At 34.2% G+C, this 27,059-nt stretch overlaps 1 protein-coding gene across 2 annotated transcripts; it reads left to right on the top strand.

Moving 5' to 3' along the window:
- Nucleotides 1-26,722, top strand: LOC145669629 (uncharacterized). 2 transcript variants are annotated; one of them, XM_081737866.1, is made up of 2 exons: nt 1-578; nt 25,206-26,722. In XM_081737866.1, the coding sequence occupies exons 1-2, from the start codon at nt 226-228 to the stop codon at nt 26,560-26,562; spliced, it is 1,710 nt and encodes a 569-aa protein (XP_081593992.1). In that variant the 5' UTR covers nt 1-225; the 3' UTR covers nt 26,563-26,722. The 2 variants fall into 2 exon arrangements, with proteins under 2 accessions (XP_081593992.1, XP_081593993.1); XM_081737867.1 differs by lacking the exon at nt 25,206-26,722 and adding an exon at nt 12,841-12,966.
- Nucleotides 26,723-27,059: the final 337 nt, after the last annotated feature.

The raw sequence follows: 27,059 nt of genomic DNA, 5'->3' as shown, positions 1-27,059 counted from the left end.
ATTTCTCCAGCGAATCAGCGTCCCTTTACCGATATAACCGAACTTTATACATTCTATTAACCTTGAATCACTTTACGAAAGAAATACGCAACCGCAGAAGAAGAAGATTGGAAAAATAAAGTTACTTTTCTGAAAGTTCTCGTAAATAATTTCATTAAAACACTGGCAAACAATATAAGGGAACTATAAGAACAGTGTTAAATTCTTATATCATTTGAATTCACAATGGCTGGTGAGGCGTCTGTTAAGTTGGAATTGATGTGTAAAGAAGAAATTGTTTATGACTTACCTCAGGAAGATCCACTCGAAGGGAAAGGTTGGACATACGAACTGATGACTGACAACAAAGAGTTAATATTATCTAGAACGGAAGGAGACCAAACAATGGACAAGGGTACAGCTTTGGATGTGAAAGTGACCGTTGATATGCTTAAATCAGAATTTGCAGAATCAGATCCTGCATTAAAAAGTAATATAGAAACGCTAAGAAAAATAGTGGTTCAGGAGACTTGCGCGTCGTACTCTAATGACTCCCAACAATTAACCACAAAAAATTTAAATTCAGTTCGGCCAGAAAGGTAATGTTCAATTTTTCATATACTAATTGGTTCAGATTGATATTACGGTTACATGGGTTTGGAAAATTGGTTAAAAGAAATGCTTCACAAGAAGTATTTAATGTGGGTGATATCTCGAAGTAAGTAAAGCGAGCCATACACTACGAGATCAATCCTAGGAAATATCTTAGGATTTATCTTCGGAAAAATGTTATGACGTATCTGGTAGGAAATCCTACCCTTTTTGTGCCATACACGTAAAGAGTTTTCCTGTCTGACCGAATGACGTTTATCAACATTGTGAAATAGTTCTATTTAATAGAAGTACAAAGTTGAAGAATTACTATGCTAACCATACTGCACATCCCACTGTATTAATACCAGGCGCTATATTATTAAATTGGATACCTCTAAAAAATGTCAGAAGGGTGCTGCTACACTTTTGGCGCACCACATTGTAAAAGATTTACAAATAAAATTTAATACTTTGCATGAAAAGACATATTTATATGGATTAAATTTCTGCAAACAACAGAATTAAATACAAAGTAATACAGCTGTATTTTATGTTTACAATTATAGGGTTGCTAGTGTAAAATCATTATAAATGTTTTAACGACGTATAAAATAGGTTAGAGACAATGTTTAGCAGAAAGGGTCCAGCTAATTTTTCTAAGAAATGTTACAATTTCGGTAGTTTCTATTTACATTAATTTAGTATAGGCTGGTTCAGGTTAATTACGGTTATGTTATGTTAGATTGTATTAGTATATGGCTCCAGTTAATTTTGAAAAAGTAATAGAATTTCGCTTACTTCTATTAATATTACGTTAGTTTAAGTTAGTTAATTTCATTAGGTTAGATTTTGTTAGGTCTAAGTACTTGAATCTTCCATTTCTCCTGTAAATTTTGTATGTTTTGCCTACTTCTGAATGCCTTCTGCGAAACATTTACCTAAGTGAGTGCATATGAAAGATGAGCGGTGATACTATTTTCCACTTTATTTGTGTATAGTTTACAGAAGCTATAGTTTATGTTTACAAGTGGAGGGGTACTACCACGATACCATGACAATTACTATTCAAACTCGTATCATTGCCGAAACCCACTCGTTTTCAATATATTCACTGACGCGCCTTCTTCCTTCGATTGCACCCCCTGACTGATGCTCGGGCCCGGCTTCGCCCTGCACTGACTCGGTTAGATATGATATCCCGCATTCTTACTTTCCGGAGGCCACCTAGCACAACTTGGTTTGCGTTTCTTGCACTATAGTTTTTCTATTATATATCCGGCCCCCGTATTTGTACGCAAATCGTAAGGGAATTGTAGTTTATCATCTATTGCTTTTGGTGGCTCCCTTGAGGGACTTTATCTATGCTATGTGAATAATTTTAATGTCGGTCAACGCAAATTATTTAGGAAAAAGTAAGGCGCGCTATATACTATAGGATGGGTCCTAGGAAATCTCTTACGATTTGTCCTAGAGAAAATCTCAACGTGTATGGCATCAGATCGCATGTCATTTCCTGTGTTCTGAACGATCCTATGAGATATCTCTTGTTTAGAGCACACTCTATTTCGGAAAGAAAATTCGTAAGATTTCGATTTAAGCGACATCAGGTGAGAGAAAGTGAAAACATAACTGATGAAGTATCTTCTGATCGTGCAGGTTTACTTTAGGTGTACCACTCGAAATAATTGTTGAAAAAATATATTTTATCACTGTTTCCTAAATGATTTGCGTTGGCAGACATGAACCTTATTCACATAGCATAGATAAAATTCCTCAAGTGGACCATGAAAAGCAATTGTTGTTAAACTACAATTTTTCTGCGATTTGCGTACAAATACGGGGGCCGGATATATAGTATAAAAACTATAGTGCTAAAAACGCAAACCAAGTTGTACTAGGTGGCCTCTGGAAAGTACGAATGCTATCTAACCCTAGTCAGAACAGGGCGAAGCCGGGGCCCGAGCGTCAGTCAAGGGATGCGAGCGAAGGAAGCAGGCGCGTCTGTGAATGTAGTGAAAACGAGTGGGTTTCGGCAATGATACGAGTTTGAATAGCAATTGTCACGGTATCGTGGTAGTAGCGCTCCACTTGTAAACATAAACTTTAGATTCTGTAAACTATACAGAAATAAACCGATGGTGGAAAATAGTATCACCGGTGATCTTCATATGTACTCAGATAGGTAAATGTTTCGCCGAAGGTGTCCAGAAGTAGGCAAAAGATACAAAATTTATAGGAGAAATGGAAGATGGAAGTATTTAGACCTAAAACAACCTAACCACATCTAACCTAATGAAATTAACAAACTTAAACTAACCTAATATCAATAGAAGTAAGCAAAATTCTATTACTTTTTGAAAATTAGCTGGAGCCATTTACTAATAAACTCTAACGTAACAACCGCAACTAAGCCGAACCAGCCTAAACTAAACTGATGTAAATAGCAACTACCGAAATTGTAACATTTCTTAGAAGAATTAGCTGGACCCTTTCTGCTAAACATTGTCTCTAACCTATTTTATCCGTCGTCGTTAAACATTTATAATCATTTTACACTAGTAACCCTACAATTGTAAACATAAAATGCAGCTGTATATCTTTGTATTTAATTATGTTGTTTGCAGAAATTCGAACCTTATAAATGTCTTTTCATGCAAAGTATTAAATTGTATTTGTAAATCTTCTAAATTTTATTTGTAAATGTGGTGCGCCAAAAGTATACCAGCACCCTTCTGACATTTTTTAAGAGGTATCCCATATAACAATATTGCGCCATTTATTAATATAAGTGGGATGTGCAGTATGGTTAGAATAGTAATTCTTCAACTTTGTACTTTTATTAAATAGAACTATTTCACAATGTTGATAAACGTCATTCGGTCAGACAGGAAAACTTTTCACGTGTAGGGCACAAAAAGTGTAGGGTTTTCTACAAGATATGTCATAACATTTTTCATAAGATAAATCCTAAGATATTTCCTAGGATTGATCTCGTACTGTATAGCACGCCTTATAAACTATAATTTTTCAACAATTATTTCGAGTGGTACACCTAAAGTAAACCTGCACGATTAGAAGATACCTCATCAGTTGTGTTTTCACTTTCTCTCACCTGATGTCGCTTAAATCGAAATCTTACGAATTTTCTTTCCAAAACAGAGCGTGCTCTAAACAAGAGAAATCTCATAGGATTGATCAGAACACAGGAAATGACATGCGATCTGATGCCATACACGTTGAGATTTTGACTCTAGGACAAATCGTAAGAGATTTCTTAGGATCTATCCTACAGTATATAGCCCCTATATCCTACAGTATACAGTATAGAGTCTAAATCTACAATTTGGAAATGGCGTGGCACACATACAGTAGTTGTATACCAAATAATAACAAGAAATCGATTTTTCTTTGTCAAGATATAAAGCAAGATATAAGGAAGTCTATTTTTTTAAGATATAAACTACTACTCATACACATCTTATGTAGTTTATACATACTTCTTAAAAAAAATGATTCTTTTATTATTGATTACACATTACTCACTAATTGTTGCACATATTTAAAATATAGGTGCTCGACGATATTGTTTTATTTATATAGAGACTTTTGTAAAATATGAAATCGCGAGAATGATATTCATCCTAAAATTTTCCAAATTAAACGTGGAATGTATTATGTTGGAACAAAAACTATGAACGTTTGTAATTTTACTCAGGATTTAGTTCATTTGGGTCTAGCCTCATTTCTCCGGAGGGTTTAGAACGACATTAGCAAAATATAGGATCACTTTAGGGGCTTAGTAAACGTACATGATATATGAATTATTGTACAAACAACTATAACGAGCATGCGCTAGATGGACAGTAAATAGAAGATTGCTATGCAGATTAGGGCATTACGCAAAATGTTGGTAAACGAGGATAGCGGAAAATACTGTATTTAGGATAAGTTTACATGTCTTGCGTGTTGAGTGTGTACTTGAACGTTCCTAAGTTTTTTATAGGTAACATTCTGAAATGCTTTCTTTGCTTGCGTATTTGTGTTCCGAAGTACCACAATACATTAGGGACGTAATTTCTTAATTATGTGGATTCCTTCATTCCCAAACATTTTTCTAGTCCTGTGTCATGATTTGACACATTGAATTTTGATAGTCCATTTCGTTTACAGTGGTTACTAGATACCGTAACACGCGGTTAATCTGCACATCGGTCGTTAGTTTGCACGAAATATGAAAAGTGTTTCATGGTCCTCTGTCGGTACAACCATGAACTGTAAACAGGGAATTTCAACTACGCTGTAAGATAGAACATGTAACTGTATTTTGGCTATAATGTTCGGGGTTAGCATCAGTTCTAATTACCAGGAGGGTTTTTTGCAGTAGTATGGAAATCAGTTACTGTAAAAACAGCCTAAATTTAAAAGAATTTCTGTTAAAGTTAAGTTAGTTTCGTAGAATACTAGTGCGTATAATTCGACTTTGATGCAATTGTTGAAATTGAAATGTGAAACGTTTCATACGTGGGGTTCCTTTCAACAACATCCAAAAAAGTATGTTGAACATACGTTTCTGTGCAATGTTTTCATTTAGTATTTAAACATTTTACACTTTACACAAAACTGCATTCATTTTATTAACATTGATATTATAATGATGGTATCGGTATCAGTACTTACTTTGAATTATCGATATTTGTCAAGGAAATTATGTATTTTCTGGTACCAACTCTGAAACCTCATTCTAATAGTTTAAAATATGTCCCACAAAAGTGCCAGCTGACGAACAGAAAAAATCATTTTTGTAAACTGATTTGATTTGGTTATTCCTTTTGTCCAAGAATATGATCCGAACACTAATCAGTTTAAGATTTACGGGGTTTGTAACTTTCAGGCTGAAACCCAGCCAAAATTGCATGATTTTTTTTAAACGGCAAGTCTGCAATTAGACTCAAACAGTGACTTTAATCGGTTCTTACAGGTTTAGTCACTTCCTGGAACTGTTTCTGCGTGAGTCACTTGTTGGAATTGTTCGTGCCTTTGGTGTGACGGCTTAGTACAGAGATTGGTGGTAGTTCATATTTTTTCCACTGTGTCTCTGTACACTCATATGGCAGTTTGTTACTGTGACTTCACATGTTCTGTCTGCTTGTATGTGTGTGCTGTTGCTGGTGGAATGCGGTGAGCGTGTTATTGAATTTTTGTTTCAGAGAATTTGAACTTTTCGTTTTTAAATAAGTTTGTATTTGATTCGGATACTAACTCATATCGCTTTTCAGCAATGTGGTTTAGTTGAGTTAGAGAAAGCCTGTGATGGTTGTGGTCGAACTCTGAAGATATTCCCGACGTATGGTAAAAGTGGGCGTTTATTGGTTAGTCTTGTTTGGTATAATAACAAGTTTGCTCGCTTTAATAAATCGACGTCTGTGCAGAAACGAACATTTTTCAGTAATGTGTATTTGAGTATTGCGCATGCGTTCCTGCCATTTTACTTTTACCGGAATCAGAAGCTATGAGTTCGTTACTCATGAGTGTTCTGGTATGGCGAAACGGCGAGTCCTTTCGTTTTTTAATTAATATTATTTTTATTCTTGATTTGCTTTGCATTTGAGTATTTGGCAAAGTATTTATTTTGCTGCTGGTTGTTCCATTATCTTGGGGAAATGAAATTTATTTTTCCTTGTCATGCTCCATTGATTTATAATTAGTGATAAGTGTTTTTTTAATTTTTGTCCTTCTTACGTTAGCTTTATAGTAGTGGTTTGACTAAATATTTTTTTGGATATTTTTATGGTACTTGAGTAGGATATGGGTGGGGTGGTAGTCCCCATATAGATAACAATATTGATAGTCACCACTTCACCTGGATTGATTAAGAATGGTGTTTAGTAACATTTTGGCCCTTGTCTTTAGAGTATAATTCTTAACATTGTACATTATTTTGACTCGGACAGTAACTATAACCGATTCAACTGATCCGGTTCCGGGAGCAAACTGGAGCATTTTGGGAATCATTCCTAAATTGCTTCCGACACCGGATCAGATAAATCGTTGTAGTCACTGTTTGAGTCAAAGTAAAGGTTTGCCTAAAAATCTATTGCTAGTGATTCCTACGTGTATAAGCTGCAAGCCCAGTCCCCAAATATCTAGTGATTTTTTCTAAAATAATTTTTAAATGAAGCGCCTCATACTACTTTTCTGGATCTGCCACTGTTCATTATTTGTTTTCTAACAAGCAATCCGTTCCAGCATCTACCTAAATAGGAAATTTACCTAAATTTAAAACACAGGAGGCTCCAGTGGTAATAATTTCCTATCTAAGCGGTATTTTGCACTGGTGCAAATTAACCCCTAGTAAAGGGTTAAACGCCTTCTCTCAGTTTTACTTTTTTATGACTTTAGAACGTTTCACATTTCAATTTTAACTACTGCATATAAGTCCCATTATACATGGTAGTATTCTACGGAACTAATTAAACTTCGACGGAAATTCTATAGGTGATATCTGTTAAATTTTATCATCCTTTACAGTGACTTTGTAGCCTTTAGCTCTACTAGAACAAACTTTCCCGGTAATTTGAACTGAATTAACCGCAAACATTATAGCCGAAATACAGTTACATGTTCTATCTTACGGCGGCAATTGAAACTTCCTCTCTACTGTTCATGGTTTTACCGACAGAGTACTGTGAATCTCTTTTCAAATTTTGTGCAAAGTAACCCCGTCTTATGTTACTTCAACGTAGTTTTATGCAAGATATCATAGTTTTGATTAAACGGTAGGTTATATACCATTATTTGGTTTACTTTAACTTGGGAAAAGGAAGTGTTAAAGATGTGATTAACTAACTCTGTATCTTTCGCTGTCATCACGTTAAGAGGATGAAGCTCGATTCGTATACTAATTTATAAAAGCTAGTTAATATACACTTATAACTAACATTATGGAGTAGGGTACTATAGACATAAAAGACTCCAAAATATTAGGAAGAGTAGAGATGAGAAAATGATCAAATAGGGCCGCTATCACTATCGAATCCATAGTCTTCTAGCGCAGTAGATGTTTCTCATTGGTATTTATTTTGTTTAATTTTTATAATAATAGTTATTATAATTTTGATAAAGAATTAGAAATGTACCGGAAAAGACATTAAAATCGCAAGATTGTTGCTCCTCTTATTTATTCTTATCAGTTTCTTATTTCAAAATTTTTTGTATGCACATTTTTTGCCTGAAGCTAGTGCTATTTCGCCTGGCGCATGGTAAAATAGAAGTTTGTACAGTACTATAATATGAATTTTTACCTAATACTACGGAAAAAAATTCGTAATGTGTATCATTTGTTTAACATAACATAAAAAAGATATAGCAAAAAATATATATTAATAATCATAACCTATAGAGTAATCGTGGGCAATACATAGTGATTTCGTTATGTATAAAAATATTTATAACAATCTTTAAAACATTCAACACTCGAAATCGAAAATGACATCAATAATCATTACATTTTGGAAACACGTCTCAAATAAATAAAAAAGTAAGAAATTGTTTGATTCATATCTAGGCCCATTCTTTCTGTAAGGCCCTCGAAAATTTTAGTCATTTCACTTGTCTTTTAAATGTGATTTCAAATTATAACCCCTATAGTGGAAAGCAGACCGGACGCCATTAATAGTTCCAAATTCTAAACATGTTACAAATGAAATGATTGGGTATAATTGTATACCTCTTACCTAGGACATTATTGTCCGTTCCTAGATTGTAGAAAATGATAACTAATTGTTTCACTCATCGGGTAGCGATAACGTGAATTGAATTGGAACACCTCCACCTTAGTTCCTCAGAGCGCGTAAATGAGAAGTCAAAATTTAGAGTAGGAAAAAATAGAAGAAATTGATGACTTTAGTTTCTCTTATCTACGGACATAATTGTATGTTTTATATTGTATCATGTAGCAACAAATGTTTCCCTCGGTTATTACGGATAAGACAATTTCAAATTATATCCTTTGTGTTGAGAAACGGAAAAACTATTATTATGAACCACAAGTTTGATAATATTTAAAGAATATGGATTTGAAATATTTTCCCGACTTGTTTCGGATTTGTACCTTTTTATTTGCAGCTATTCTACAACCAACTTTACGGAATAAATAATTTATTTATTTTCATTTTTAGTAGTTAACTGTAACAAATTAGGAGTTTGTGCTTAATACAATTTAGAAATTTCTAAGAATATCTTTAGCTGGAAACTACAAAGAAAGTTGTATTCTTTGTACTGTATTGTATTGTATTGTTGAAAGTTGTATTTTTATTTACAGCAATTGGAGGTTTAATTATGCAGTTGTGCTTTGAAAGTTCTCCAGAAAGAACTGTCCAATATATATCGTTGTATAGCATATTTACAAAGCTAATCCCGAGAAATATGGTTGTATTTTTGAAAATTTACTACTCAGACCAGATGTGATTTATGCTTTGTAAGCCCGAATCCGGCCAGCGGGCTAATCATTTTATATATTAAGAAGAAGGTGTTCTAGTTTTTATTACTTTTACTTTAATGTTACTTAATTATGCACCAAGGCAGACGGTAATGAGAGCAATGAATGAACGGTGGAGTGAAAAAAGTGGGAGGAAACGTCAGAATACCGCGAAAACCCAGGTACACGTTTTTATTCTTCAACTACAAAACCCGCTTGACGGAAGCTAAACAAACTAGCAGAGCTTTATCACTCAGCCAACGTGTCTCCAGTAAAAGTAAAATAGTACCACTTTACAGCTCTCCTACAATACGTATGTTATACTGATATTAATTTATTTTGCAATTCAGAATTTAACTAAAATATGATATATATAAGAACATGCTACTCGAAACTATAGGCACAATAGATTTTGTCTCTTTTTTCCCTCTAACTTCTGCGCTTAAGACGGGTAATTAATTAATGTAACTGATTGTAAAATTAATTTTTAGCACTTTTACGTCGGGAATCGAACTCGGGACCACGTGCACCGATGGCACGCGCTAGCAATTCGAACAACGGCGAAGGCTTTTTTCAAATGCACAAACTGTCCTATGTCAAGACTAGTGATGGACAAATACCCGGGAAGATTCCCAAAAATGAGAATTTTTTGGGAATTAATGAACAATCACAAATAAAATGCATTCTATTTCTATATACCAGTTCAAAGTTAAAATCGTTTTTATATCACAGTATATTATTACAGTTGTCCCAAGAGGAGTCTTTAAAATGTATATTCTGAAGGATGTTACGTTATTTTATTAAATTTAGAGAGTACGCATAAATGGATATTTATTTACAATATGTTCTACGAAAGAAAATGTGTTTCAAAAATGGTATAGAAAGTCCACGTACTTTTAAACCACTAAAAAGTTTAAATTTACATGTAAATGGATTTTCTATACTTGACTCTACTACTGATATAAACATATTAAATTTTACATGTTATAAACAAATTAGGTTGGGTAACTACCAGAAGACTCCTGTCCCACAATTTTCTCAACATTTAGGCATAAATATGTATGTTCACAATATTTGCAAGAAAAATTCTTCTCTTTATAATTTTGCATGTAATATTGCCACACGACATTTCTCTCTGCCCATTTCTCGAAATGTCATGCTTTAATTCACATGTAAGTGAACTCCGAATACCTCTTCAAAAATTCAAGCCAGAGACAGGAGACAGACCGACGTCTTTTACTAACATTGTTTCAGGGTTTATTAATAGTGCTATATCTCTATTTCTATGTAATTCTACATTATTTTACAAAATGTTTCTTTTTCATCATTTGTAAATTAGTACTTTGCTATTTTGGCTATTGTTTATGTTTGGTGGAGCATCATATGCGCCTACTTTTCGCGATATTCTATTCTGACACGGTTGTTTTATGGCTTCATATGTTAAATTACGTTACCAACATTAAATTCAGACGGCATTGCCGAGCGAGCTTTAGCGAGTGAAGTCGGGATAGAGCCCCGCAGGGCTCTTGGTTTTCTATCTTCGTTACCAGCAATTCATTTCCTTTTCTCACATAAATCATTTCCTCTTACACTTACGGTTTGTGCAAATTCCCTACCGCCCTAAAAAATTGTGTTCGATACTTTCTTGAGTACTTCAACATCACTATCAACTTTTTTGTTCCGTAAATTGTCCTACGTTTTGCTAGTTTTTGGCCCCTATACTAAACAATTACCCTACTTTTTAGTTCAAATGGAAATGGATCTTAAGAAAATCATATTATTAGTTATATAAAGTACAGTCAAATAATTGTAGATTTTTTAACTAGCCAATTCTTTAAAAACTAGAAGTAAGTCATATTAAAATAAAGTAATTAGTAATATTGTTCTTATAATTTGGAAGATAAAGTAAAGAAATGGAAATAAATACCTTCCCGGGATTTTATAGGCCAGGAAGATAACCCTGGGATATTCAGGGTCTCAAATGAGAAAGTAAGAAATTGTTTGATTCATATCTAGACCCATGCTTTCTGTAAGGCCGTCGAAAATTTTAGTCATTTCACTTGTCTTTTAAATGGTGTGATTTCAAATTATAACCCCTATGGTGAAAAGCAAAACGCACGCCATTAATAGATCCAAATTCTAAACATGTTACAAATAAAACGATTGGGTATAATTGTATAGCTCTTACCTAGAATATTATTATCCCGTCCTAGATTGTAGAAAATGATAACTAATTATTTCACTCATCGAGCAGCGATAATGTGATTTGAAGTGAAAGAACTCCAACTTAGTCCCTCAGAGCGCGTAAATGAGAGGTCAAAATTTAGAGTAGGTATAAAAATAGAAGAAATGGGTGATTTTATTATCTCTTATCTACAGACATAATTGTATGTTTTATATTGTATCATATAGCAACAAATGTGTTTCCCTCAGTTATTACGCATAAGACAATCTCAAATTATATCCTTTGCGTTGAGAAGCGGAAAAAGTATTATTACCTACCACAAGTTTGATAATATTTCAAGAAAAAGGATTGGAAATATTTTCCTGACTTCGGATTTCCTTGTTTCAGATTTGTACCTTTTACTTTTCAGCTATTCTATAACCAACTTTACGGAATAAATAATTTATTTATTTTCATTTTCATTTTTAGTAGTTAACTGTAACAAATTAGGAGTGTGATTTCTACAATTTAGAATTTCGTTAGAATATCTTTAGCTGGAAACTACAAAGAAATTTTCAACTCGTTCTATTTCAAGCGCTTTCCAATTCGATTTTTTTTTGTGGTGCTCTGAGCCTATCGTAGAGGTATATATTTGACATACTGCTACTCCTAGTATAAGAGGCAAGTAACTCGTCAGTATTTTTTTCAAACGAAGAAGGAAGTATTAATGTCCGTACTGACAAACAATGAAATAAATTTTGATCGTAGCATTAAACTTGTTTCAAACTTGATCAGAACGGCTCCTACTCTGCAGATGGTATAATTTGAGACCGTTTCATTTCTTTTAGGTGAGTGAAATGAATTGAGATCTTATTCGAGAATATAGACGAATGTAAGAATAACCCAGGAACGAACTTTGAAAAATTTCCCAACCATTCTATTTGAAACATGTTGCGAAATTTATCAGCGATTGCCAGTTATTTTGCTTCTAATTGCAGAGAATGTAATTTAAGATCAAGATATTTCTTAATATTTGATTGAAATAAATTTTGTTACTTTGCTTTTAGATTTTAGGCAAGTGAGAATGGCCCAAGATTCAAGTCCTGCAGGATTTTGTATTTTTTATTTAAGAAAAGCTTTGGAATAGAAGATTAAGAATAGATTTATCATTACAAAATAACTATGCAAAGTATGTTTTTTGACAAAATAGAATCTTAGTACCTTTAAAAATGTGCCCAACGTCGGCTTCTTCTTTTTAGTTTTCCTCTAAAGGGAAGTGGTCATTATGACTGCTAATCGATTTCTGAGTAACGTTAGTTTCAGTTTTTGTTAAGGGGCAGCAGCATTTTATCAGATAATGTTCTCGCAGTACTTTTGAGAACTGTATTTTATAATGGATTTTCGTTCTTATATATAGAACTCGTGTAGCCTAACATCATCATTATTATTTAAATTCATTTCAGAACGATGTTAAGTCAAATTTCGTTTTGGGTTAATAAGATATACTCATAAAATGCCAGCGAAGCGTTATTTATTTATTTATTTATAAATTAGCCCTGTACAGTCCAGATTAGGAATAGCAGCATTATACTATACTGTCTAAGCTGAATTTCATTCTGGATTGCAGGTTTACATTAGGAAAGCACGATCATGGCTATGAATCCAAGGTTTTATGAGAGAAATATATAAACTGCTTTAAGAAAAACTATTGTCCACTTTTATTATATTTCTTACACGGTGGAATACATTCCATGATCCAATCGAAAGTGCAGGAACGTGAGAGTACAAGGAACCAAGACTGCCGAGAAGGTTGTGATTTATATATATCTTTTTTTTATGTATTTTGTGTTTCCACGTATATTTCCCTTTTTTTTAGTTTGAACCTTTTCTCAATTTTTAAAAGTTTTTTTTTCACACTATTTTCGATTGAATTCCACCAAGATATGAGTTTTCTACCATTTTGTCAGTACTTGCGTGTATTGATAGCTTTTATCATACTTCATACTGCCTTTTTTTAAACAGTTCCATATTTTTTCACTTAAAGATGTAAACGCTGAGCTATTCCATATAAAATCAGGCAGTTTACGAGTGAAGCTTCAAAATTTAGAGTTAAATTTTACGTTTCAAGTAGTATTACCAGTTGGCGAAAAGAAGTGGAAGGCTGAGATTTTTTCGAAGTCAGTTTTGAAATTAAAGATACTGATAATTTACCAGCAAAATATTCCGTGCTTGACATTTGTTTGATTAGCACTTGCAGAGAGCTCAAAGCTCATAGGATACTAGCAAGTAGCAACATGGCACTTGCAACATAGATATTTTCTATTTTGTATGCAAGTAGTATGAGAATCGTCAAAGTAATTTAAATGATATTTTTATAACTTGTTTATGGTAATCAACAATTTGTTAATCAACTAATTTATTTTTTAACTGAGTGTGACGTGAAAAGTCACGAAATATCAAAACTGTATGCAAGGTGGCAATAATATCATGATAGGACAGCACATGATTTGGGTACTACTTTCGTAGTGTCATCATTAGCTCAGCTGCGGAACTATTTCTAAACAAGCAAACGGAGTGAAATGAATTGTATATACTCAGTCAGAAATGTCCAGTATATGCTGTATTCGCATCAATAGTAATTGTATTTAAGCGCAGAACTAAACTTTAACAAACTTGAAACCAGAAACTTAATGAAACGACAAAATGATCTTACCTTCCTCCAGACACTATTATGTTTGGACCTTGAATTTACCATGAAACCATTGCCTCCAAGAGTTTTAGAAAAACACAAATCTTTAGAGATAAGGTTGGTAGCTACTCCTTACATTTCTTATACGGTACAGCTTCTATACACTATTCATACAGTATACGGTACAGCTTCTACACCATATTCATCTTACCTTCTTCTTTCAACATAGGTACCATAGTGAGTTATCAAAATTGGCAGAAGGCAATTTTATATACACATCCAGGATAACAATGCTACCAACTTGAAATGTGCAAAATATAGCTACAGAACCAAATATTTAAACATGTACAAATTTTAGCATGAATTCCAAATTGAAAAGTTGAATATAATATAATTCAAAGATAGAGTAGTCACATAGATTGATTATTTTATATCTGTGGAATCAAACTTCAGAAAAACGATCATGTGGCATTTCATTATATGGGACCCAGAAGCCGTTGATTGTAGGGAGCGTAAACCCATGGCCGATAGGTTACTTCGGCGTTTGGTCTACCATGCAGTAATATGTTAGTCATATTTTATGTTTAATCTTCTAGTATAAAAATTAGGATCCATGATCTGTAAAAATTTCCATCGTTTCTTTGTGTAATTCTCTTTTACCTTTCTTAATTTTAATAGTCGGAATGTATTATTTCAATTTTTCCTTTTGTGGTTAATTTTCACCATGTTCTGCATTTTCTTTTGATGATTGTTTTTAGCTACATTACTAATGGAATTTTTAGAATGAATTCTTAAATGTTCACCTATTTGTTTTTAATCCAATTTTTTATTACTTGTCCTAGTCAGCTAACCATTAACATTTAAGGAGGCTGGCGTTCTAAGAAATAGTAACTCCTTAATCCAGGTGAATTGTTTCAGTGTATGTCTTATAGCTGGACACCGACCATGACACGCAAGGATATTTCTCCAATTGGAGCAAGAAAGAATTAATATTTCGGCATCACTTAGAGAAGCACTAGATAGATAGGATAAATTACATTCACGTTGAGTTCTAAGAGTTGAAAATTAATGCAAACAAAATGAATATAATAATGTGCATCATGTTGAGACAGAGAAAGATGGACAAAACCACAACATTTTAACTCTTAAGCATACACAGTCTGGATTTCTCTCCTGTCACATCTTTCTGTTTGGGTTTTTCTCTTTCCTTACGGCATAAAACGCTTTTAGAATCAATAGCGAACATAATTTACAATGTTTAATTCATGGAAAAACAAACTGTAGGCGAATGGAACGGAGAATATTTAGAATGAGTCTCACAAGCTGTCCAAATAGAGGAACAATCTAAGGCGTATGTTCAAAACAGCCATATAACTGCACACTGCCATATAGTTGCCCACGGTTCCATTTCAATTTTTAATTTTATTTACGGTTTTTAGATGTCTATGGCTAAACATGTGGCTTCAGAAAGAAAACCTTGGATCTGTAGATCAAGATCAGGCAAATGTTAATCCACCATCTTCAGAACTTACTGTTGCGTCTACATATATGTAGGATTAATCGAGGTCTTGCATTGAGAAAAGCTAATCTATCCGATAGAAGCACTTCAAATTTGGTATTGGCGCACAATGTTGCGTATAACATGGACCGAAAAAAATAAATGAGCAAGGACTAAGGGACGCTAATGAAGGACAACAGATCATGAAAATAATAGTAAAAAAAAAAAAAGAAAAAGCATGCTTTTCTACCTTATTCGGCACTCCGATTTTATCACCATGCTGATAGCGGGAAATGCAATAGCAATTCCAGGAGAACGAAGACCAAGGATATAGTATGTAGACAGTTACGAAGAAGAGGCGTTATCAAATTTTAAAACTGATCTTCCATGGTAGAAAAAAAAGTTCATAATTTCCATGTTGCCCACCTACCTATGGCAGGGGGGAACAGGAAGGAACCGATGATTTGAAGAGTGATCTCCCAAATTTACGATATTCACACTACTTGCTTAAGGATGATTAGAAAGTTCATTTCATAAATCTACGAAGCCAGTTCTACCTCTACAAAGAGATGTTTTCACCAATAATCCATGCGGGAACGACATTTCGTAGCTTTGTTAGGTAATGTTCGTGCAGTGTAAATAAAACTACGAAAATAATATGCGCAAGCTCTCGCAGGAATACATCGGAACTATGTCGTGTTATTTTTTAAAATAACACGCGTTCAAATATCGCGTGGTACAAGCTATATTTTACTCTCAAAACATATTGTTTTGTTATTAATAATTTTTTTTCCTGCATTTCTTGTAGATATCTTAATTTTTTTTTACCAGTGGTTAGTGGAGGCTAGTTTTGGTCAAATATCTTTTCACTTCTATTTCTTTCTTTTGACTCCATGGGTTATTCCTGTGGCCGTGAAATCATGTTTTTTGTCGTTGTTAGAATCTTGTAAATATAATCGTAACGTTCATATTGATTTTCACCTTTTTCCCAAACGTTTTTACATCCCTCTCTCTCTCTCTCTCTGTCACTTGTTTATTCCGTTTATCCCAGCTTTGCTACGGCAAATCACGATTTCTTACGTACCTACGTTTTGTCATAAACCGAAGCTGGGGAAAACTGTAGACAAAGCGTAGATATCGTAAAAATGGAAAAGTGAGCAAATGATCAAATTAAGCTCAGATATTAAAAAACTAAAATTATCTTGCGGCGCAAATCACAAAACCTGGTTAAAGTGTATAGAAAATCTAATAATACTGAATGTAATTCATAAAAATTAAAAGAACATCAAAAGGTTAAAAATGCACAAGTAACTTTTACTGTATATGTTTACGACCGCTTCGACTTCTTTATTTCCACCTTTATCTTATTTTTTCTTTTAATACAGATGGCCTTATGGCACAATTGATAAATTAAGATTTCACGTACTCACAATAATCTTCGACCGGTCAACTCCTTCAGGGGCGTTGCAGGTATAACAATCTCAGACGTTCCACGTCGGATAATCCCAAGGATCCGCTGGAGTCCTCTGCTGATAGTAATAAGCGATCGTCCAAGCCGGCACAATTTTTCCTTCCTTTTCAATGTTTTGGAGCCAGAGTTTGTCTCACAAAACTGAAATTAGAAACGAATGTTAAGGTGCTAACACATATGTACTAGTCACTTCACTACTGATTTCTGCACGATATTAGAAAAAATATTTTACACGAAGGAGTACGCAAATATCGTACAATCACTGATGATAAACTAAAAAAAATCGACTCTCACGTATGCAAACGGCAATTTAGCTTGCAAAGCTCAATCCGTACAAGGGGAGAACTCATAAGAGTATAACGTGTGTTTACTTTAGAACAATGCACCCCACTCGCCTTCGTGTGTGCCCTTCTGAGCGACGACCAGGCGTTCGTGCAAAGCACTCAAGGTTCTTTTAGCAAACCAAAACTTGTATATGGTCAGCCGGGAAAATCCCGATTTTCACTCCTAGCATCGGGACCGGAATTATCGTCCTATTAGCTTTTAGTTATAGCAGTGCGTAGATGGAGGGTGATTGTCCCGAAAGTCAGATATAAAGAAACAGTCACCAGAAATGCAGCACTCACGTGACCAGTGTCCTCCTCCATATACGAAGCTTCGTTAATAAAGTTTAAAATTAACATATTCCAAAACTGGTGTCGAATCTGGCGTAATATCACGACTATTTTTTTTAACTGTATACATCTCAAATACGGAAGTAGTTCAAATTTACTATTACATCCAATTTCATTACTTATTTTATTAGAGGAAGAGTGCTAAAATCTATCACGTTGCAGTTGCTTGTAATCGATTCTGCATTCAAATAGTATGTTCATTTTTTTCCGTTGAAATTCAATTCCAACTGGACATGGTTAAAATTAGCCGTCTCCGGTTTCAACATTTATCGCTATAAAACGAAAATAATAACAGGTATGTAGCAGCTGTTGTTTTGTAAGTGATTTGTAATCCTGTTATCGGATTTTCATAGAGAAAAACTGTATAAGCTGTCGAGCAGCTCTTCTGCGATCGGGTCAGCGTCCCAACTTTACGTTCTGTCTTCTTCCTTAGCTATCTATTCAGATTAGAAGTGCTTCAAATTAACAAGTTTTTTTCAACATTTATCTCTATAGAAATGAAAGAATAACGGATAACTAGTAATAGATATTTGAGATAGATTCCTTCTTCGATCTTGTTAATACATGGGAACATATTGTTACAGATGTACTACCTCATGTTTGAATATTGAATTCGCATAATTTGGAAGTCGATTGTGAAACGATATTCACATGTTTAATTTGGGTATTGTATAAAATGTTTAATAAACCCCACCAGGTTGATACTTTTAACCATGCATAAAAAAGTTGTAGCTACGTAACAGATATTTGGCAGAAGTTACGTGAATGATTAATAAAAAAAATGTGACACCTTCACACTTTCTTTTTTACTGGCATGAATTTTAACCTTTATCCTGATTTGAAATATTATTTTAGTACTAGGCACTGCTGTTATTTGTTCGTTTTCGAGCCAATATTGTATGTTTTAACCAGTACAAGATTTTACCATTCCGACATTTACGTCGGTAGATTCACACATTCCGCTAACACCGTATCAGTTGTTCATAAACACAGATATTTTACGAATTTTGTAACTTTTTGAACTTCTTCATTATAGTTACCTTAGTGTAAACATAATGTTCAGCCGGTATTGTATATGTTGGTGATTCTACCTACCTGCACAATTGTGTAGGTCAGTGCTGAAAGAGTTAAAGATGGTTATTAACAATCAGGAAAAAGACGTTAAATTTTGAATAACTTACGTAGCGTGAGATGAACGAAAAGAAACTTTACGTGCTATATATTTAGTTAACAACTACAATAAAAAACATCACATTTTTACACAAATAATGAAATCGATATGTCTACGATAGGCGGGTCACGTCGCTTGCGTCACTAATATGCTTGTGAACTGTAAAACTTTTGTGAAATTTTGGTGTGTCAAAAAGGAAAAGATAATACTATAGGATACGATACTCTAAGAATGGGCTATAAAGATGGAAGTTGGCATGCTTTAGTGTAGGATGATACCCAGTGGAGAAGTTAAATTTATGAGGTGTGGGACTTCGGGTTTGGTTAATCACTGGGTGAATGAGTTTCGCATATTCTTGAATTTATACTAAAATTTAAAGTGAAATATATATTTTACTTTTTAAGCTATTACCGCTAAAAGTACACATTGAAAATTACTATGAAAACTTCAAATGAAGGTCACGTTTCTTGCAATTGAGTTACTCTTTCGGCCTTCATTCACAATTTCGGGAACGTATGTTCAGTACGTTGTACTTTTTTGTAACCAGCGAAACAAACACCTGATCACGAGGGTGCTACCTCTGCAACAAAGTGTGCAGAAAACCATGCTTAACTTCAACTTTGAAATTTCACAGATAGTACAGTAAATACAACCAGAACCAAGCTTATGCTTATTGTCCCTGGTTCAGGATTTGTGCAGGAACTTGATTTTAATTCGTACTTTATTGAGATGCGGACTAGTTTCAACACGCATTTATGCGAATAAAACATATTTTGACTGAAATAGTATAAACAAAATGTATACTTTCTTCGAAATGCGATGGTAAAGTCGGGAAAAGATTTTCTTGAAAATGTATTTCATATGTTAATTATTATTATTATTTTGTTGTTTTTACGTTGTGTTTATAAATGTCCAGTGTTCGTTACAATATTAGTCATATAGTATTACGTAATTCTATTCCATCAAGTGTATGTTTAAAGAAGTTATATTATGTAAGATGCCGTTAAAGGTACGTAGATATACTTAGTGAAGAGTGTCCGTAAGTGTTCTTCCCTTGCTATTGTATTGTAGTAGCGCGGGAATGAAACAGGAAATATCACAGTGAATTATCGAGGAAAAAATTGTGATTCTTCGATATTTTTTCCCAAGTAGGTAGATATACTTCTCCATATAAGTAAATTGCTCCATATAAGTCAAGAAAAACGTTCGGAAATGATAAAGGCGTTGTTTGAATGAGAAATGATGAAAATACTTTGTTTCGAAGTAATTTTTTAAAGTCGTATACAACAAGTTTTTTTGCTGTTTTTGGCGTTGCTCTTGTTAAAACATCTAAAGAAGTCTATAAGTTGATTTGAAGTTCACAGCTTAATTTCACAACATCCCCTTGAAATTGTAGTTTTTCTACATTTTTTTATGCTAGCAAAATTGTGATCACTTGAGTGCATCAGACAAAGCGTGATGAAGTTCTGTAAATTGCATATTCATTTTATATCATATGGTAAATTTATGTATTATGAAATCTGCGCAAAGTTGTCCGTTTTCATCTCGTAAGTCGTAGATAACATGCTCACTGGTATAGAGTAAAGATTTTTCATGATAAATTTCACCTCCCAAGCATAATCCACTCATCAGATACTCTGCTTTTAGCGTAAGATTTATAGCTTTTCTTTTATTCGTAGGGTATTCATTCTGGAGTCAGTAACGTAAGAAAAGATAAAAAGTTTTCTAAATGAGATACATCATACATGTCTGGCTAATTCCAGACATGTAAAATTTAATTTCAATTGATTAAGCCATTTCTGTTGTTAATACAAGATTAGGTCGATGTCAATTTTTTTGTACTGAGGTATAATATGCAGATTGTTCGTCTTCTCACTCTTGAATGTTGTAATTCCGAGAACATTGCTGCTCGCTACAATTTTTTTAAAAGTAATAAAGCTATTGTGCCAACTGTCCTTTCTCTAACAGGAGAGACCAGTTAGATTATAAGAGTTGACGTACAAATTTAATCCTCTTCCCGTCTTTATGATTCCCATTTGAATGAACGTAACGTAATAAAATGCCACTTAAATGTAGACGCTCAACATATTAAATTATTTATTTCAGACCGTTCAGCAGCCTGTATTTTATAATGTGATGCATAACAAAAATTTCTTCAATTTTTCGGTATTCAGAGTGTAGCATTTATCTTCGTACGCCCTATTTACTTTTAAAGTGAAAAACAATAACGACTTGAATGTTTCACGATGCTAATAACACTCGAGAGGCATTGTTTGCAAAAACCCTGTAATAGGAAGATTCCAAACCCAATATATATTTCGATTTGTGTGAATGACATTACACCAGGTTATGATAAATTTAAATTCTATCTTTACACCAGAAAGATAAAAGCACTATTAATAATCTAGGAGTAACGAAGGTTTTAATGGTTGTCCACATTATCTTAACGTGGAATTCTGGAATCGTTATATCATGTATTTCAAATGAGTAGATAAAAATTACAAGAAATTGAAAACTCTATGCTTCTCAAAACTTTTTATTTAATAAGAAAGTATCAGATGTAACTACGTAGCTACATATCAATATACGCAAAATTTTACTATCTCAAGGTATCAGACTATATAAAATCGCAAATAGAAATTTGTATAGTTAAGGAAATCACGTATCTTGTGCAAAATTTTAAAAGTTGTTATATCGTCCCTTTGTTTCTTTGTAATCATAGCGACAGTTTTTTGTAGCTGCAATTGCAACAAGTTCTTCCGATTTTTAAATTTTCTGACACAAAAAGTAATGATATATAATTAATGTTAGTGACAACGGGTCTCCATTTTCACTTATAATAATGAAATGTTTATTCCACATAGCACAAAATAAGTATTTTGGTATGTACCAGGTTAACTCGGATATCGTATATATCGTGACGGACATAAGTCTTTGACCAGGTAATGGCAACTGCTTTGAAACAAATGCAGCTTATGAGAATTAGGTGTTTCATATCTGTATTTTCATGTGCACAAGAAACATACTTCTGGGTCATGATCGCAGTGGTTCATGGTGAGTGGTGGGTCGTAGTGTGTCATGATGGTGGTGGGTCGCAGTGGGTGATATGCTGTTGACCCCCGACCGACTGACCAACCGATTCAATAAACAACTCCAAATGTGGCACTTCCCGGAATATCCGTACAGATTCTGGAAAAGTTCCAAACAATATGTAATGGTTACATTTTAGGTTAAGATATTGCTAGTCTACTGTTTCATCTTTGAATAGAATTGCGATTTGCCGTGGCTTTTTTCTACATATTTTTTCGTGAGAAAACGTTAATGAGCAATAGAAAATACAACTTTTTCGATTCGGATCGGTTTGGGTTAACAGCTTGAAAATAAAATCCTTTAATGTCCAACGATTATGCCTGTTAGGTTAAGGAAGACTATGATTAAAGCAAGTGAATTATGATAGACAAACTGGTGAATTGAGAAAGTGGGAGTATCCCGAGAAAACCCACGAGCACGATGTCAGTCTCAACCTTGCTTGCCTTGGGAACGAACCACGCACCCCACACATCAGATTGTTTATTAGACTGGGTCTCACTTTCGATTCCCGATGGGAAAGCCTTTTAAATATTAAATGTCCTCTGTGTTCGTGTCCAGGTCGTTCAAGGTTATTGGAAACACCTGGAAAACAAGAATAACCAAATATAATAGAGATAAGTTACGGAGATACTTTGGGACTTTTTAAAATTTAATATTGAATTCACTGTACTACACTATGTTATCTTGAGCAAAATCAGTGATTAATGGTTAATAAAAAATTGGAATCGTAAACGTTTGCAATTCGCTACATAGCAACTCTTACATAAAAGAGCAATTCGCAACTCTTACTTAAAAGAGCGGTCTTAGGGTAGTGGCTTGATCATTCGCTTTGTGTGTTAGAGGTCCGCGGTTCGATTCTCTTCGATGATATTCAGAAAAAAATATAATTTAGAATGTTAGTATTTCTGATGTATAATAAAATGAAGAATTGTCAATTTCTCTTGTTCTTACAAGTTAGAGTTGAAAGGACTTCTTTCACAGGGAAAACTAATTACATGACGTCACAATCTCGATTCCTACTGTCTGAAAACTTCGCTTGTTTCGAAAACAATTCATGAATACAAATGCGTCATCCTTCAGGTCTATGAGACAAGATTGCCTGAATTGTTACTAACTGTTCTTCTACTCTCACTAGAAACAATAATAATGTTTTCCTTCTCCATTTTCAACTCGTTCCATATATTCGTTCAAGAAAATTTGATAAATAGTAACTATTGTTTTTGGTATGTTTTGATGATATTTCAATATAACGCAACCATAATCCAACGTCTTTTACCCAAATAAAGGTTGTTACTTCGAAAGGGTATCGTGATGAAGACAAATCCTACTTAGCTTCTGTTAAGGCATCCGAAGTTTCGAATTTCATATTGTCCAGTAGCTGACACCGTTTTCCTCTCTTTGCAAAGTATCTCTTATAACTCAATTCCTCCTTATAGTGTGTCCAAAGAATTTATTTTCATTCTCGTAATTTCAGTATGCTTTTTTGCATCGCAGTAGGACGCAATATTGAGGTATCAGATATTCAGTAATAATAATAATAATAATAATATAGATAAGAAATTCCGTACGAGGACACATTGTATTAAGCCTGTAAAATCACCCGTAGCGTTAGCCAGAAGTTACAATGTAGTCGGGATTAAAGAGAAGTGTCAGGACTATCAGGACATACCCTCTCCATACGTCCCTACAACTAGCTAAATGTTATAACGGAAAGTTTCTAGACAAATTTCGTGTAGAAAGTAGGGATTCTGAATTCACAAGACCCGTAAGAAAATTTGTTTTTAAGTAATGGTTAGGCCGGCTAAGCTACACAAGACGTCGATGATGAGAACGAAAGAAATATTGGAATAAAGAAAGTGGGAGGAAGCGGAACACGGAAAAAACCGAAACACACTGTTTGTTCAGCACAATGCTCACTAGGGGGGAGTTGGGTGAAACAGGTTGAACCATTAAATTACAACACTTCAGCAATAATAATAATAATGGAATTAAATGTTTTAAAGTTACACTAAAATTTTGCAAAACTTACTTAAACGTAGAGGTTTCGGGGAAGGAGTTCCGTACCTTCGTGAGACATTTCTCAGCTACTCAAATTTAATCGAAAATTTTCCTCTAAAGTTTCCTGTAGAAAATATTCTATTGTACGTTTTGAGGAAAATAACTGTAATAAAAAGAACTGAATATCATTGAAAACTAAGGGTTATAATAAACTAACATGTGCAGTTTGCAGATGTAATTCTATAAGCTTCACTACAAAAATATATACACAGACCATAATTCAGTGAGCATTGAAATACAGGGTAACAAAATAATATATAAGATTCAGTCTACAGAGCAATTGTTACCTAAAGAGTAGCATATACTCTTTCGAGAGTCGAGATGAGACGAGGAATGTTTAGGATACTTTTCGTCTCGTCTCGATTCTCATCTCCAAAGCGTGACGATATTGTGAGTTAGGCTTGTCCCGTCTCGAATTAAAATGTTAAGCCTCATCCCGATTTTGTTCGGTATGTTTTAGAATCGAGATGAGAAATTCCCCTTCTAATAGGCAACATTACACAAAACCGAAATATCTTTTTTGGCTAATATCTCGTTCTGCTTGTAATGGTATGACCTGTGCGATAATAAGTTTTTATTGTTTAAATATTTCACGAGATTATTATTGTTACTAGTATTATTCCTGAAAATTTGATAGTTCAAGCATTGAAACAAACGAGTATTTAAATATTTGAATGCAATAAAACTGTGTCATTGCCGATCAATCGCAATCAAAATTCCTAAAGTAGACAAAAAAAAAAGTTGCTGGACGTGTATTTGGTAGAAGAACCTCCAGATTACTGGTCAAGCGTCTAGACCACTGAACCGCGAACACTACGCTGTAAACGATTCGTCTTTAGTCTGGTTACGTTAAGTCTCTCTGCCTCAGCTTGTAAAGTTTTAAGTTACTTTTTTCTTCGTTCCAAAACGTCTTTCGTTTTCCACTTATGATGATATAACTGAATAAACTTCGGTACAGTTTTTAATAAGTTGAGTTGTTCTTAAACCTTTGGTTCCCAACTTTGTTTTTTCTTCACACGAAACTGCAGATATGACAGATTTAATTCTGATACTCACCCTTTGTTTCAAAGGAGTCGCCATTACATGATCAAAGACTTATGACCGCCACGATATAAATGATTGTTCAATTTGATATAATGAAAAAAAAACTACAGCCTCTTATTTTGAAAGTAGAGAGATATGGAGACTTCTCAGTCTTAATCCATTTCATATTTCTACAATATTTCATGTAATAAAACAAATTGAGCGTAATTTTATCATGAAATATAGCGAATAATTACTTTTTTTGCTACTTAATCATTATCTTCAATCACATTTCGTTGTTTTTTGAATATGTTGCAGGCCCGATAACGTATTTGCTTCCCACGGAGAAGAGAATACGTTTACTATATTAAAGAAAGCCATTTCTCATTCAGATGAAGAATCGCATACTTCGACGCAGTTTGGCAAAAAATTTCATCGATCACGTTTGTCAAGACGTATGCTGACACAGGAAAGTGAAAAGCGTCATACGTACCAAAACAGTGATAAACGCTTTAGTCAAAGTTCAAATTTGTCAAGCGGTAAGATAGTTCATATAGGTGAGAAAACCCACATCTGCGGAGTATGTGAAAAAGAATTTCGTGTATGTTCAAGTTTGGCTAAGCACATGTTAATCCATACAGGAGAAATACATCACACATGTGAAGTGTGTGGTTTTGGATTTAAACATCGTTCAAGTTTGGTTACACACATGTTAGGCCACACAGGAGAAAAAGCTCATATTTGCCAAGAGTGTGGTAAGTCATTTAATCGACGTTCAAGTTTGGCTACACACATGTTACTCCACACAGGAAAAGAACATTACACATGCCAAGAGTGTGCTAAGGCATTTAGTCTACGTTCATCTTTGGCTAGACACATTTTAATCCACACAGGAGAAAAACCTTACATATGCCAAGAGTGTGGTAGGGCATTTAATCTACGTTCAAGTTTGGCTACACACATGGTAATCCACACTGGAGAAAAAGCTCATATTTGCCAAGAGTGTCGTAGGGCATTTAATCATCGTTCAAGTTTGGCTACACACATGTTCCTCCATACAGGAGAAAGATATCACACTTGCCAAGCGTGTGCTAAGGCATTTAATCACCGTTCAAGTTTGGTTAGACACATGTTAATACACACAGGAGAAAAACATCTCACTTGTCAAGAGTGTGGTAAGGCATTTAATCAACGTTCAACTTTGGCTAGGCACATTTTAATCCACACAGGAGAAAGAAATCATTACATATGCCAAGAGTGTGGTAAGTCATTTAATCGACGTTCAACTTTGGCTACACACATGTTAGTCCACACAGGAGAAAAACCATACATCTGCCAAGAGTGTGCTAAGGCATTTAATCACCGTTCAAGTTTGGCTACACACATGTTAATCCACACAGGGGAAAAGCATCACACATGCCAAGAGTGTGGTAAGTCATTTAATCGACGTTCAAATTTGGCTACACACATGTTAATCCACACAGGAGAAGAACATTACACATGCCAAGAGTGTGTTAAGGCATTTAGTCACCGTTCAAGTTTGGTTAGACATATGTTAATCCACACAGGAGAAAAACATCACACTTGTCAAGAGTATGGTAAGGCATTTAATCAACGTTCAAGTTTGGCTACACACATGTTAACCCACACAGGGGAAAAGCATCACACATGCTAAGAGTGTGGTAAGTCATTTAATCGACGTTCAACTTTGGCTACACACATGTTAATCCATACATGGGAAGAACATTACACATGCCAAGAGTGTGCTAAGGCATTTAGTGTACGTTCATCTTTGGCTAGACTCATTGTAATCCACACAGGGGAAAAAGCTTACATATGCCAAGAGTGTGGTAAGATTTAATCACCGTTCAAGTTGGGCTGAACACATGTTAATCCACACAGGAGAAAAACATCACACTTGCCAAGAGTGTGGTAAGGCATTTAATCACCGTTCAAGTTTGCTTAGACACATGTTAAACCACACAGGAGAAAAACATCACACTTGTCAAGAGTGTGGGAAGGCATTTATGCGACGTTTTCGTTTGGCTAGACATATGTTAATCCACACAGGAGAAAAGCATCACACTTGCGAAGAGTGTGGTTAGGCATTTAATCAACGTTAAAATTTGGTTAGACACATTTTAATCCACACAGGACAATAATCACTATTGC

Source organism: Thermobia domestica, chromosome 14 (genome assembly GCF_964235325.1).
Source record: "Thermobia domestica chromosome 14, izTheDome1.hap1.1, whole genome shotgun sequence".
Taxonomy (NCBI): Eukaryota; Metazoa; Arthropoda; class Insecta; order Zygentoma; family Lepismatidae; genus Thermobia; species Thermobia domestica.
This window is presented reverse-complemented; position numbering and strand designations above follow the sequence as displayed.